This window comes from Hemitrygon akajei, chromosome 1 (genome assembly GCF_048418815.1).
Source record: "Hemitrygon akajei chromosome 1, sHemAka1.3, whole genome shotgun sequence".
NCBI classification, from domain to species: Eukaryota; Metazoa; Chordata; class Chondrichthyes; order Myliobatiformes; family Dasyatidae; genus Hemitrygon; species Hemitrygon akajei.
In genome coordinates this window covers 170223677-170240130 of record NC_133124.1, presented here as the reverse complement: position 1 = coordinate 170240130, position 16454 = coordinate 170223677, and the positions used below count along the sequence as shown (strand labels likewise).

The following is a 16454-nucleotide window of genomic DNA, read 5'->3' as shown; positions in this document are numbered from 1 at the left end:
ATACCGAGGAGAGCCTCCACAGACCAAGACGAGAAATAATAGTTTGAATGGTCTTTTCAAATTGTGGGATCAAAATGTGTCTCTCTGCTTGGGAAGTTTGAGATCCAGAAGTAGAATTTGAAATCAGCTTTTCGGGAATGGGGTGTGGGATTGCCTCTGCATGGACGAGAATGGAAGTTCTCGGGTTTCTTTCAAGCGAAGTGTACCCATTTTATTTAGAATGGGGAGGGTTGAAGATAGAGAAAATTAGGTCAAGACGCAGAGCGAGTGGAAGGATGGGAGATGGGAGTAAAAGAGAAGGGCTATGATAGGAAAGTCCAGGGTACAGCACACAAACTGCAGGAGTGACATCGAACTGAACGTTTAACAATGTTTCCATGTCCGCCGTCACTGACTGGTCAGTTGAACATTCAATACATTCTCTGTTTTCATCTCAGTTTTCCAGGATCAACAGTATTTTGCTTGCTGTGAGACATGTTATTATTGGGCAGAAGAAGCATATTTTCTGCACATTGTGTTATAAGTAATTCAAGGTCTGCTATGTTTTAACAGAACCTGTTTCAAAGCCTGATATCACATCCAATAACACCGACCCAGTAGAACACAATGACACAGTTAGCTTGACATGCAGCGCAAGGGGGACGGATGTTTCGTATCTGTGGTTTATGAACAATAAGACAGTTAGCTCTGGCAATAGGATTACTCTGAGCAGCGACAAGAGCAGCTTGACTATCTCTGGAGTGCTGAGATCGGACGAGGAATTCACCTGCTCTGCTTACAATATGGTGAATATGAACACCAGCAATCCATATCGACTGAACGTTCAATGTAAGTTCCACTGTGGTGGCCCATTTGATCTAATTGCCTTTCCCCATTTCATTGACTGATTCAATTGATCATAACTCTGAGAAGGTTGTACTGGATTTCACTGGCATGAGGTTGGAATGAACAATTTTAATCAATAATCACATTGGTTGATGGTGTGTGGAAAGAGATTCCTCTGTTCCTTTTGGACATATTGTAAAATATCCATTGACCAAATCCAACCCCAGAACACATGGATTCCAGTTCAGCTAAGATTCTCTCACATTATTTAACATCTGTGGATTAACTTCTTGGAGCATAAATTGGTATGGAAACAATTTCCTATTTCAGCCTTCAAACCATGCAAAGTACAACATTTTCTCAATGGAATCTGCTACACCCCCATCAAAATTTTTAGAACCAGCCCTAAGTGCATTGTCATACTGTCCAATCAAATTTGGTGACCATATATTGATACCGTTAGAAATTATTTAGTGATAAACTGCCCACAGATCGTTGTCAAACTGAACAGATGGAGAGGTTGTCTTGATTGTTCCATTGGAATCAATTTATTGTAAGGAAGTAGAGAATTTCTTCCTGAAACAAGAGAACTCAAGTGGTCTTCGCTACTCAGAGACTTCCCAACTCAACTTCCTCGACAAGCTAGTTTCCATCTGTCGATGACAATTTTATTTGGGACAGGAAATATTCAGGGATGAATCATGGCAACTGAAGCTTATTGCATCCTGTGAAGCCAAGCCATCAGGTTCTCCCAACAGGGTTCAACACAACACAGCCTAGATATATGTAAGAACAAAACAAAATGAATTGAGCAGTGTTCTTATTAATGCAGAAAGGACGAGTGACATAGTGAAGTTTAAGTACATTCCACTTAGAAGCGTGTTGGAAAAGCAGTGTCTTGATCAAAGGTTCAAACAACGGCCTAAAACAGAAGTACTGAGGGTTCGCCTCTGACAAAGTCACTGTTAAACTGTAGTCACACCGAGGCCCAAACCGGATGATGGCGTACATTGTACCCTCGGGATACAAGAGAACCAGCCATGATTTTCACACGGTATGGTCGTTTCTAATTATCAGTAGCAAGCCAGTTTTTTGACCACAATAATAGTTTCTTTCAACCAGAAATTACCAGTGATATAGAGTCTAGATACTGATATTGTAGCCAGTTACTGTAGATGCTATCAGTATCTACAAGGGCCTCCAAAAGGCACTCTGTGTAGAACATGCAATGTGGTTATTTCATATCATTAGGCATCTCAGTGGAAATTCAGGAGATACTGCAGGAGCAGGCTGCCTAAAGTCCATTATAATGCACAGATCTTTCAACATCTGATGTATCAGGAAATATTATAGCAAAATAAATTATTGTCTCCTGCTACACCAGAGCTGAGTCTCCCCAAACTGCTGACTTTCCACCATGACCACGCTTTCCCCTTCCTATCAAATTTGCATCATGCCCTGCCCTCAGGTAGACGCCATAACTTGAACAATCCCAGGTAATCATGCCAGGAGCAGACTGCACCAGTTTGTGCAGATTGCTATTGTCTGCAGGAGATTTTTTCCATACCCATAAGTTGGGAGTGGATAGCATCTGGTGTTGATGTGTGTTCAGCCGTGTGCAGTTTCTTGGTGAAGGGATGGAGATTTGGCTTTGACTGCTGGATGAAGTTCTGCAAACGGACTGTGCATTTGTTTTAGATGGACCCGAAAATTTAACAATATACATCAACCCAGAACTTCCTGTGTATGAGACGGGGTCAAATGCGAATTTTTCTTGTTTGGCTGTTTCGAACCCCGGCCCTGAAATTTTGTGGTATTTTAATGGCTCATCTCTTCAGCATAATGGACGCCATCTAATCCTTGTAAATTTATCCTTGAGTGACACTGGCATTTACGCTTGTGAGGCGTTTAACAACGTAACCAAACGATCGAGTTCAACAACACGGAACTTTGTCGTCTTAGGTATGTATTATATGAAGAAGGGGTCGTGGAGTTGGAGTTGTACACATAAAAATAGAGAAACTTGTTTGTTGCTTCTTTATCAGCACCTGGTATGGCAAACCCTGGAGATGAGTAATGTAGTGTTAAATTACTAGAAGGAAATGTAAGTTTGATATCTGCATTCATAAGATAGTACCCAATAGGCTGTCCTTTGGTATGTGAGATAACAACTTCAATTAATTTAATAACATCTATACTAACACTGTACTTTGTTTCATCGGTTATAATGTTAATGACGTTGGAAAGTCGAATATGCGTTAGCAAATCTCTGTGCTGACTTATGTTTATTCATCATTACTGACATTGCCTAGTGGCCCTATCATAACTTTAATTTAACTGTACTTCCTTCTCCATGGAGAACACTGAACTCCAACTCATTGATATTGCATCCGGGTTTGTTTGAATCTGCGGCAGGAGGAAAGTCCCTTGTTTTTGTGTGATAGGCAATGGAATTTAAACGATCTGCCTGCGAAATGCAATCAGGTACTTTGAGTATCAATGAAAACTCTTCCTGATGGCTGTGTTCGAAGGATCAGGGAACAGTACTAGAGTTTGGACATTTTAGGCAAATGGAATAGAGGGAGAGGGAGAGGAGACAATTTATTGAGCATATTCGATCGTTATGTGTTGAACAACATATTTCACCATCTACAATGAAATAAGGTTAGGGTTAGGGCTGAGCAGAATTGCGCATTACAGTGTATTCATGATAAATTAGACACAGTCAGGAGAAAGAATCTGTTGAAACGCCATGGGGTGTGAGCGGGGCAGAGCACTGACTGGGACATTCCACTCGGACTGGCATAGGCTGTGGGACCGAATAGACTACTATAGCATTGTCAATGCACTATAAATTTATGTACTGCCTACCTGAAACATATGTACCATATGGAACTTGCTTCTTGCATCCATCTGTTCAATTTAAGATACTCATAGCAGAAAAGTTGCGAGTTTGCACTGTAGAAAGTCACTGAGTGCAGCAGGTGGAGTGATACAATGCAAAGCCCCGCAACTGTGCCCTGGGCCCCTCTCTTCCAACGCGCTTTGCACTGGCCATGCAGCTGTCATTTTCCCTGGGGACAATGTGTGCCATTCAGACTCTCATTTTGTTTCTGCCCAGCGTTTGATGCCATGGAACAGAGCGGGGTGGAAATGAGGCTGGCAGGTCCACTGAGTGGTGGGTGTATTGTCGCTCACCAACTTTCCAACAACCTCCAGCCGCTTTCTCACTGCTGAAGCCTCCTAGAGTATTATACACCATATAACCATATAACAATCACAGCAGGGAAAGAGGCCATCTCGGCCCTCCTAGTCCGTGCCGAACTCTTAATCTCACCTAGTCCCACCTACCCGCACTCAGCCCATAACCCTCCACTCCTTTCCTGTCCATATACCTATCCAATTTTACCTTAAATGACACAACTGAACTGGCCTCTACTACTTCTACAGGAAGCTCATTCCACACAGCTATCACTCTCTGAGTAAAGAAATACCCCCTCGTGTTTCCCTTAAACTTTTGCCCCCTAACTCTCAAATCATGTCCTCTCGTTTAAATCTCCCCTACTCTCAATGGAAACAGCCTATTCCAATCAACTCTATCTATCCCTCTCAAAATTTTAAATACCTCGATCAAATCCCCCCTCAACCTTCTAGGCTCCAATGAATAGAGACCTAACTTGTTCAACCTTTCTCTGTAACTTAAGTGCTGAAACCCAGGTAACATCTTAGTAAATTGTCTCTGCACTCTCTCTAATTTATTGATATCTTTCCTATAATTCGGTGACCAGAACTGTACACAATATTCCAAATTTGGCCTTGCCAATGCCTTGTACAATTTTAACATTACATCCCAACTTCTGTACTCAATGCTCTGATTTATAAAGGCCAGCATTCCAAAAGCCTTCTTCACCACCCTATCTACATGAGACTCCACCTTCAGGGAACTATGCACTGTTATTCCTAGATCTCTCTGTTCCACTGCATTCCTCAATGCCCTGCCATTTACCCTGTATGTTCTATTTGGATTATTCCTGCCAAAATGTAGAACCTCACACTTCTCAGCATTAAACTCCATCTGCCAACGTTCAGCCCATTCTTCTAACCGGCATAAATCTCCCTGCAAGCTTTGAAAACCCACCTCATTATTCACAACACCTCCTACCTTAGTATCATCGGCATACTTACTAATCCAATTTACCACCCCATCATCCAGATCATTTATGTATATTACAAACAACATTGGACCCAAAACAGATCCCTGAGGCACCCCGCTAGTCACTGGCCTCCATCCCGATAAACAATTATCCACCACTACTCTCTGGCATCTCCCATCTAGCCACTGTTGAATCCATTTTATTACTCCAGCATTAATACCTAACGACTGAACCTTCTTAACTAACCTTCCATGTGGAACTTTGTCAAAGGCCTTGCTGAAGTCCATATAGACTACATCCACTGCCTTACCCTCGTCAACATTCCTCATAACTTCTTCAAAAAATTCAATAAGGTTTGTCAAACATGACCTTCCACGCACAAATCCATGCTGGCTCCTCCTAATCAGATCCCATCTATCCAGATAATTATAAATACTATCTCTAAGAATACCTTCCATTAATTTACCCACCACTGATGTCAAACTGACAGGTCTATAATTGCTAGGCTTACTTCTAGAACCCTTTTTAAACAATGGAACCACATGAGCAGTACGCCAATCCTCCGGCACAATCCCCGTTTCTAATGACATCTGAAAGATCTCCGTCAGAGCTCCTGTTATCTCTACACAAACTTCCCTCAAGGTCCTGGGGAATATCCTGTCAGGACCCGGAGATTTATCCACTTTTAAATTTCTTAAACGCGCCAGTACTTCCACCTCTTTAATTGTCATAGGTTCCATAACTTCCTTACTTGTTTCCCACACGTTACACAATTCAACATCCTTCTCCTTAGTGAATACCGAAGAGAAGAAATCGTTCAAAATCTCTCCCATCTCCCTCGGCTCCACACATAGCTGACCACCCTGATTCTCTAAGGGACCAATTTTATCCCTCACTATCCTCTTGCTTTTAATATAACTGTAGAAACCTTTCGGATTTACTTCCACCTTATTTGCCAAACCAAACTCGTATCTTCTTTTAGCTTTTCTATTCTCTTTCTTAAGATTCCTTTTACATTCTTTATATTCCTCAAGCAATTCCTTTACTCCATGCTGCCTATATCTATTGTAGACATCCCTCTTTTTCCGAACCAAGTTTCTAATATCCCTTGAAAACCATGGCGCTTTCAAACCTTTAACCTTTCCTTTCAACCTAACAGGAACATAAAGATTCTGTACCCTAATAATTTCACCCTTAAATGACCTCCATTTCTCTATTACATCCTTCCCATAAAACAACTTGACCCAATCCACTCTCTCTAAATCCCTTCGCATCTCCTCAAGTTAGCCTTTCTCCAATCAAAAATCTCAACTCTAGGTCCAGTCCTGTCCTTCTCCATAATTATATTGAAGCTAATGCTATTGTGATCACTGGACCCGAAGTGCTCCCCAACACATACATCTGTCAGCTGACCTATCGCATTCCCTAACAGGAGATCCAACACTGCCCCATCTCTAGTCGGTACTTCTATGTATTGTTGCAAAAAAACTATCCTGCACTCATTTCACAAACTCTAAACCATCCAGCCCTTTTACAAAATGAGCTTCCCAATCTATGTGTGGAAAATTAAAATCTCCCACAATCACCACCTTGTGTTTACTACAAATATCTGCTATCTCCTTACACATTTGCTCTTCCAACTCACGCTCCCCATTAGGTGGCCTATAATACACTCCTATCAGTGTTACTACACCTTTCCCATTCCTCAATTCCACCCAAATAGCCTCCCTAGAGGAGCTCTCTAATCTATCCTTCCAAAGCACCGCCATAAGATTTTCTCGGACAAGCAATGCAACACCTCCTCCTCTGGCCCCTCCTATTCTATCACACCTGAAGCAACTAAATCCAGGAATATTTAGTTGCCAATCACACCCTTCCTGCAACCATGTTTCACTAATAGTTACAACATCATAATTCCAGGTATCAATCCACGCTTTAAGCTCATCCACCTTTCTTACAATGCTCCTAGCATTAAAATAGATACATTTAAGATACTCTCCACCTCCTCCTCTCTTTTCATCCCTAACAATGCATTCAAATTTATTATCCTTTTCTTTCTTCTCCCCTACATCTTCGGGCTGAGTGCATCCCTTCTCCATCACCTGCCTTTCCTCCCTCACACACTGTCTACTTACTTGCTCTACTGGTGAACTAACCTCCTCTCCCATAGTTTCCTCAAATTGATTCCCGCCCCCACATCTTACTAGTTTAAAGTCTGCCCTGTAGCCCTAGCAAACCTCCCCGCTGGGATATTGGTCCCCCCAGGATTCAAGTGTAACCCGTCCTTCTTGAACAGGTCACGCCTGCCCCAGAAGAGGTCCCAATGATCCAGAAACTTGAATCCCTGCCCCCTGCTCCAATCCCTCAGCCACGCATTCATCCTCCACCTAATTCCATTCCTACTCTCACTGTCGCGTGGCACAGGCAGTAATCCCGAGATTACTACCTTTGCGGTACTTCTTCTTAACTGCCTTCCTAACTCCCTATACTCTCGTTTCAGGACCTCTTCCCCTTTCTTACCTATGTCATTGGTACCTACATGTACCACGACCTCTGGCTCCTCACCCTCCCACTTCAGGATATCTTGGACGCGATCAGAAACGTCCCGAACCCTGGCACCAGGGAGGCAAACTACCATCCGGGACTCCCGATCACCTCCACAGAACCGCCTGTCTGAACCCCTGACTATCGAGTCCCCTATTACTATGGTCCTCTTTCTTCTATCCCTACCCTTCTGAGCTACAGGGCCGTCCTCTGTGCCGGAGGCCCGGCCACTGTAACTTCCTCCAGGTAGGCTGTCCCCCCCAACAGTACTCAAACATGAGTACTTACTGTCAAGGGGTACAGTCACTGGGGTACTCTCTAGTACCTGCCTCTTCCCCTTCCTGACCGTGACCCACCTATCTGCCTCCCGTGGCCCCGGAGTGACCACCTGCCTGTAACTCCTCTCTATCACCTCCTCACTCTCCCTGACCAGGCGAAGGTCATCGAGCTGCAGCTCCAGTTCCCTAACTTGGTCCCTCAGGAGCTGCAGTTCGGCGCACCTGGCGCAGATGTGAACGTCCAGGAGGCTCGGAGACTCCAGGATCTCCCACATCCGACACCGAGAACAACAAGCTGCCCTCACACTCATACTTCCCGAATAACTGAAAATAACAAGGAGAACTAAAAGGTTAGCCTACTGTGCCCTCTTCCGCCTAAGCCCTCTGAACCCAAGCCCTACACTCTGCTCCCGGCTCACTCCGCTGCCCGCTGCTTAAGGCTGCGTTCTTTTTATATCTTCCCTCCTTCCCAGGCCTCCTTCACGCGCCTGCGCAGTCCCGCCTCTCAGAACTCCGATCTGAGAAGCAATTTGAAAATGGCCGCCGCCGCACTTCCTCTCAAAGCCTCGCTGTCCTCTTCCAAAAGAAGGACTTATGGACTCCGTGGCAGCCAGGCACAAGATCATCCCAAACCTTTCTGAGAAACAAAACCGCGAGCTGTCCTTGATCTCATTTTGACCAGTTGAAAGATAATCAACCCCTTGCCTATGTAACAATGCCCATTGGGTCTCTGGTGGTTGTTCAACCAGACGAACCTGTGCAAATATTCAGTGCGATCCCCCTGCCTCCTTCCCAAATCCTATGTACCCCAATTATGCCCCGCAGAAAAAATAATTCCAAACATTCCTGGGCATCCTCAACACCTCAGTCTAAGTTGCCAATCCTTTATCGCCATTCTAAGCTACCCTTCAACACCTACTAGATTCCTCCTGTGACCCAATTCTGAACACACCACAAATGTCTACTGGTCTTCCCAACTGTCTTCGTATGGGGCATCCATTAACTCCACTCACTAACCTTTCCCGCACTTACTGCAAGGTAAGCCTGTCGCTCCTGAGGTACAGGAACCAAAACAACACCACTGAACAGCGCATCCTTCTGCTCCAGAGGATCCTTGACATCCACAAGAAGCGCACATTCGCTGTATCGGAAAGACAGTATCGATTTCACCCCCTCAGTTCTGTTTGTAGTTTGTTTGTTTGGTCTATGTATGTATATTCATCTATGTATGGATGTATCTAATGATCTAACAATAATTTATGTACTTACTCGTTTTTTTTACTTGTACCCTGTTGATTATTAATTTATTATTTATTTAATTATTCTTTCATTCATTTGTTGTCATCCATTTATGCATTTACGTGATTTTTTTTGTATTTGATTTCCTGTGTGTTTATTTTGCAACTACCAACGAGACAATTATCTCACGAATCTACACAGGTAAAGTCCACCAGAATGAGAGAAAGGACAGGTAAGGTCTGTATTTTGGAAATTATGTCATTGAATAAATGAAGCCTGAACTATGACCTAGAGGCGGGGTCTGAACCCACACAACAGTTTAAGTATTAGAATTCAATTTAACAAGTAAATATGAAAATTAACAGCAGTCGCCTTGAGGATTGCTATGAAATTACCGGATTCACAAGTTGAAAAGTGAAAGAAACCTGCCGCTCTTATCCACTTTGGTTCATATGCGACTCCTAACGCATTCTAACTTCTGCCTGCTCCTGGGTACTAGTGGATTATAAGTGACGTCCACATCCAATGAATGAAGGACGAAGCTGCTTCTCTCCAGTGTGGTACCTGAATCTCAGCACTTGACTCAACACGAATTATCTCAAAAATTCTCAATCCCTTATCCCCTCTTATTTTGCAGCATGTGAACCAGCTGTTTTAATGCATTTTTTCGTCGAAACAGAACCCTTTATCCTCTGGATTAACTAATCCAATTCTTCTGCACTAACCAATCTCCTGTGTTTTAACAGAACCTGTTTCCAATGTCACTGTTACATCTAATGCCACCCAGTTGATCGAGTACAATGACACCGTGAGCCTAACCTGCTTCGCAAATGGCACAGATGTCTCTTACCTGTGGCTTGAAGAAAATACCCCGACAACTTCTGGTGGCAGGTTTGAACTGAGTGCCGATAGTACCATACTGACTATTGCTGGAGTGTTACGGACAGATGGATGTTTCACCTGTCGCGCATCCAACTTGATTAATAACTTAACAAGCGACCGGCTTTGTCTCGATATTAACTGTAAGTGTCAAGAGAGGCCTGTATTTCAACAGATTATTATTAGTCCTGCTGGGCACGGGGATTTGGTGGGAGTGGGGACATATTATACTTGTGACAGTAGCATAGTGATGATCTCGTTAGACTAACACCCGATTCAGTGGACACTCGAATATCCAAATGCCCTCGGCAGCTACAGAGTCAAACTTCAAACCTAAAACTTCAAAACTGAAAAACCAGACTCAGTAACAGTGACCATTAAAAGAACCAAATCTTTGGGAGAATGGAATCTGGGTCACTCGTGTACGTCAGGTGAATGAAATGCGCGGGGTAAATCTTCTTCCATATATGTAACTCCTGGCCCAACAACCTGGATGATTCCTTACCAGCCCCTGAGTACAAAGAGAATGTACATTGGATGCTGGCACTGCCGGTAATGGCTATTTCCTGTAACCTGAAGAGGTCACATTTTTCTGTGTGCAATTCCTAAACGATGGAGACAGGCATTTGGTACCTCAGTGGAAATTTGCACCACTGACGTGCACCAACAAAGTTTCACTTGTTTAAGTGCAGAGCAGGAGGTGTAATAACATTCAGGTTAATTTGTGTCACGTCTAATTCTGTATTTCCTGTCGAACCTATTCCTATGCTGGACAACTTTCGGTGTTCCTGATTGGTTCTGCACAGAACTAGAGCTTCAATGACTCACCCCAGAACCCTAACCTGTAAAAGAAAACAGCCATGAAAATAAACATAATTTAGAGGACCGCTTCAGGATGACGAATTCCCAGAGATAGAGTCACCCTCTGGACGGACGTCTGAAGAAATTAAGAAGCTAGGAACAACTGGAGATGCATCCAGTATGCGAGCAAAAAGTTATTGCCCCCTGATTGATATGAAAGTCGCCATCCCCAGTGGGTTTACCCTGAGTGGTCTAAATTACCTTCCCAATATTCACACTGGGACTGGGACTGTCAATGGGATTAAGCACGAAGATGAGACTAAATCTGGAAGTATCTTGCACGCCCTTATGTCATTGGGTCCTGTTGGGCATTTATTGCATCTCTTCTGTGGGTTGTCCTTTTTTGACGGGTTAATTATCTCATTCCGTTTTGTGGAATGTTCCACGATTATGTCCATCAGATGACACATGGGCAGCCTAGTCAGGGAAGTCACAAGCGGAGATGTTTGTCCCGGGCGGACGCTGTGGAGCCCTGTGTTCCATGTTTTCGGGGCAGGGAAGGCTGGTAGAAATAGTTTTGGAAATATAATTTAATTTGTAGTGAAATATGATTTATTGCTTCTGATTTATAGTCCAATGCATTCACCGGCAGGTAGGGCATGTGTTGGTACGCAATCTCTCGCGTTGGGCTGCCCTCCCTCTCCCGCTCAGCTTCGCTGCTGCTTTTTGCAGTTCATATTATTTATTACAATTAGTTTTGTGCGTTTGTTTTAGACGGACCGGATCGTCCGAATATCACTACTAACACCACTGCTTACATTGCTGGAAGCACCATCACGTTAACATGCTCTGCAGACTCCCGTCCTGCTGCTATCCTGAAATGGCATTTCAGCGGTGCCTTGCGTCAAACTGGGAAGGAGCTTGTCCTTGACAACATTTCTGTGAACGAGACAGGGAATTATACTTGTCAGGCCTATAACAATATCACAGAAAGGTTCAGGGCCTCAACTCGGAAAATAACAGTGCTCGGTACGTAATACATTCCCACTTTATCTGTCGAAGAGAATACAACAGTGATAACATGCACTCGGTCATTGATCTAAGTGGCTGAATTTGATCCGAATACCGATTGAAAATATTGATTTGCACATTGCACGTTGTTCTGTTGACAGTTATTATTTGTTCACATAGTTACTCAAGGAAGGACATCAGTCTTTTTTACCAATCTGGACGAGCATATACGTGACTCCCGACAGAACCATCGTGTGAACGTTTCACTGCCACCAGGTTCACTGGATGGGAACGGTGCAACAGATAGGTAGTCGGGGACAAGCGGTAAATTCCGATCATAACCACATCGAGCACAGACTTTTCACAAATAGCATTCCAGAAGTCGTTAAGATGGTTTTCGTAATAGTTAAGCAACTGTTGTACAAACCAAGGCAACTCAACGGTAACCCAGCCTGTATGTACAAGGTCCAGATGTGAAACTCTGACAGTCCATTTCTGTTCACGCAGCCTAACCCACAGAGTTCCTCCAGATGGTCTGTGTGTTGCTCCGGTCACTCGTGTCCCTCTCTCTACAGGCGGCTGTCCAAATGGAATGTGCAAGGTTCCCGGTTTCCTCCAGCTGATTATAAGTGAATGAGCTTAACTCTACCTCTTTACGCAGTTTTCATCAGTGTTCTCCGGATCCCTCTCCCAGTTTGTTCCGAAGTTTAACATGTTATCCCCATACAACTCACGGCTCTGAAAATACCCAGGTCTGTTGTCTGGGTCATCTGACAGTGACACGTAGACCTTACTCGTTGCTTCAGCTGGGGTTGTCATAGTTCCGTGGTCTTCGCAGTCTCTCCACAGGGTTTTACATCCTCTCCAAGTCACCAGGATAGCAACTTGTTCGCAAGAGTTGGCCTGACCTCATCAGTCATATTCCCAATCGGAACCAAGGCTCACAGGAGAACTACTCAGCACACCGGTGATGTGCTAGCACCTTGTGGACCAATGCCTCTTATTCTCAAGCCTTGCACTTTCCCTGACAGTGATCCCAGTAGATTTCAAAGTCCTGGGTGTTAAATTCTAAATGGAACATCTTGCTATTCTCATTGAATTCCCTCACATTTTCCTAGTATCACGGAGTCGAACCCGCGTCCCAGTCTCAGTGTTGGAGCCGTTTGCAGCAGCTCCACTAACTGTGCCCTGAACAACCCCCAAACCCCCACCTCACCCCGCGCTGTGCGCGCGCGCGCTATTTTGACCCAATCAGATCGCGGAACCTCATCACATCCACGTTCTGTTTTGCATAAAGACGTTTTTGTAGCCGGCCGAATTGAATTTGTCAGAATAGCAACATAAGTGTGATACATTCACAACAGTTGTTTAACAAATGCAATTCTGACAACCTAACGCCAAATCATTTCATTGCCGATTGCCTCGAACAGGAGCCCGGCAGTGAGACAGCCCACATAGTCCCCAGCTCAAGGGCCAACAGAAAGAGCCAGCTTCCCTAACAAACAATCGCGTAACGACTGTCGGAGTGATCATGTTACAAGATTTGCCGTCATCAACTGGTTTCTGTTGTTAAAGAAAAGTAGTCTCGCACAATATTTCCATTTTGATTGCTTTGGTTGTCAACGTCATGCAAACAATAGAAGTTTAGTCACACAATAACGCATCCAGGTATTTAAAGATTTTAGCAACAAGGTTATTATTCATATGACATAAAAATAATAATTCCTTTAACCATTTCACCTTTCACCCTGAACCTATACAGTCTCACTGAAACTCAATGAAAAAAAGCCTGCTTGCATTTAGCCTTTCTATACCCCTCATAATTCTGTATACCTCTATCAAATGTCCCCTCTATCTTCCACATTCTAGGGAATAAAGTCCTGAAGTAGAGAATGTGACAGTCGCTGGTGACACCAGTACATGTAGCCCAAACTGAGCTTGGAAAGGTGGTTGTGAGTTGCATTCTTGAACTATTGCATGTTGCTGTTGTCCCATGACTAACAGGTCAGGTTCGGTGAAATAGCCGTTCCCGTGAATGCTCATTCCTTCTGTAAACTGTATTGTGGTTACACAGCAAGAGTAGTCTGACAGCGGCTCTCTAAAGACAGTCTTCATCTACCACAAACGGCAGTGACAGCGGGTACTGTGGCACAACACCACTCGTAGACTTGGAAAATCCTTGCTGTGCCTTCTCTGTCATTAGCTCAAAATCAGCTCCTGGGCATTATGCATGCCACCTTCTTAGGACAGTGAAGAGTGAGAAGATAATGTCAGTAACACCCAATCCCCATAAATGATTAAAAAAGATCACAGGAGAAAGAAAGAGGCCTCCAAATCCATTATCTGTCCATTCTTAATGGGTTAAGTAGGGATGCATTGAATATATTTAGAAAGGAAAAGCAAAATGTGCTGGAGTTCCTTCTCAGAAGTTCCAGAATCTCTGAAGTTTATAGAAGGATCTATGAAGAGTGAGTAATTGAATGTACAATGGATGAATCAGGCAGAGTTTTGGACTGTTGTTGCAGGGTGGGGTGAGGGTGGGGGTGGTTAGTTATTCATTTGTCACAATGAACAGACAAGGAAATGGAACTGATACTGCTAGCAGATCAGTAACCATCCTACTAAAAGGCTGAACTAGCAAGAAGGGCTACCCCGTTATACATGTTAAATGAGCATTTAACTACAACATCCTTTGAAGTTATCAAATAAGTTAAATCTCCAACAAAAAATCTTTTCTTACTTGAAATCTTGTGGCTAGCTTATTGATTTGTCTGAACTCTATTTAGAATTAAATATTAACGTTAGGTTTTTCAGATATTCACCAGGTGTATTTGAAAGTTCAAGGGAAGTGTAGATCTCTCTTAGTAAACGTTATCCCTGCTAATGAGTATCCAGAAGATGAATGTCTATTCCTAGCAAGCTGTTTGGTTTTATCATATCACCTAAGAAGAAAATATCTGGGTTAATCTATAACCAGACAGCACATGATTAAAATTGGTAACAGATGGTTGGCAAGCACAATATGAGCTGAATGTTCCATCAGCATCCGGTGCTCCCGGTGTGGCCTTCATTTATTGGTGAGACCCAGTGCAGACTGGGAGACAATTTTGCTGAATACCTACGCTCTGTCCGCCAGAGAAAGCAGGATCTCGCAGTGGCCACATATTTTAATTCCATGTCCCATTCCCATTCTGATATGTCTATCCATGGCCTCCTCTACTGTCAAGATGAAGCCACACTCAGGTTGGAGGAACAACACCTTATATTCCGTCTGGGTTGCCTCCAACCTGATGGCATGAACATTGATTTTTCTAACTTCCATTAATGCCCCTCCTCCCCTTCTTACCCCAACCATTATTTTTTCCCCTTTTTCTTCTTTTCTCTCTCTTTCTTTCTCTCACTGTCCCTCTCACAATCACTCCTTGCCTGCTCTCCATCTCCCTCTGGTGCTCCCCTCCCACTTTCGTTCTCCCTAGGCCTCCCTTCCCATGATCCTCTCACTTCACCAGCTGTGTATCCCTTTTGCCAATGAACTTTCCAGCTCTTAGATTCATCCCTCCCCTCCTGTCTTCTCCTATCACTTCGGATCTCCCCTCCCCCTCCCACTTTCAAATCTCTTACTATCTCTTCTTTCAGTTAGTCCTGATGAAGGGTCTCAGACCGAAACGTTGACAGTGCTTCTTCCTATAGATGCTGCTGGCCTGCTACATTCCATCAGCATTTTGTGTGTGTTGTTTTATCTCCATGTTGTGTGAACCTATAGCTCTATGGCTGATCTAATGCTGTCCTGTGGTTGTTATTACAAAGGACTTTATCCTGCGTGGTTTATTGGTTTTAATGTTTACTTATGGCATACAGTACTTACTGATGGGGGAAATGCACAGACATGGAGCATCACACCAAAGGTTATGACCAGAAATCTTCACAGTCAGTTTGCCTTCAATAAAAATTCTCACCTTGGGAAAGTGTGAGAAAAAGAGATAAGAGATCAAATTTGGGGGTGAGAAACTTCAACATCATGCAAGTTAATGGAATTGTTCACTACACCTCGGAGATTATGAAGGGGCTGATATCAAAAAGGGTGCAAACAATGTGCAGTATATATATATACCGTACACAGTTGAAGTCAGAAGTTTACATACACCCTAGCCAAATATATTTAAACTCAGGTTTTCACAATTCCTTACATTTAGTGCAAGAAAACATTCTCTGTCTTAGGTCAGTTAGGATCACTACTTTATTTTAAGAATGTGAAATGTCTGAATAATAGTAGAGAGAATGATTTATTTCAGCTTTTATTTCTTTCATCACATTCCCAGTGGGTTAGAAGTTTACATACACTTTGTTAGTATTTGGTAGCATTGCCTTTTAATTGTTTAACTTGGATCAAACATTTTGGGTGGCCTTCCACAAGCTTCTCACAATAAGTTGCTGGAATTTTGTTACATTCCTCCAGACAGAACTGGTATAACCGAGTCAGGTTTGTAGACTTCCTTGCTCGCACACGTTTTTTCAGTTCTGCCCACAAATTTTCTATTGGATTGAGGTCAGGGCTTTGTGATTGCCACTCCAATACCTTGACTTTGTTGTCCTTAAGCAATTTTGTCACAACTTTGGAGGTATGCTTGGGGTCATTGTCTATTTGGAATACCCATTTGCGACCAAGCTTTAACTTCCTGGCTGATGTCTTGAGATATTTCTTCAATATATCCACATAATTTTC

At 43.4% G+C, this 16454-nt stretch overlaps 1 protein-coding gene across 5 annotated transcripts in view; it reads left to right on the top strand.

The window, feature by feature from the left end:
* Positions 1-16454, top strand: part of LOC140732227 (cell adhesion molecule CEACAM5) — a 95315-nt gene that overhangs the window by 28641 nt on the left and 50220 nt on the right. The window contains exons 1-4 of one of the 5 annotated variants that reach the window (XM_073054573.1): positions 219-828; positions 2524-2787; positions 9787-10062; positions 11495-11749. The exons of 1 other annotated variant lie outside the window; for it this stretch is intronic. In XM_073054573.1, the coding sequence (XP_072910674.1) occupies positions 666-828; positions 2524-2787; positions 9787-10062; positions 11495-11749 (958 nt within the window). In that variant the 5' untranslated portion in view covers positions 219-665. Of the gene's footprint in view, positions 1-218; positions 829-2523; positions 2788-9786; positions 10063-11494; positions 11750-16454 lie in introns of those variants that run through there. 3 more of the 5 variants (XM_073054563.1, XM_073054544.1, XM_073054554.1) reach the window with 3 other exon arrangements.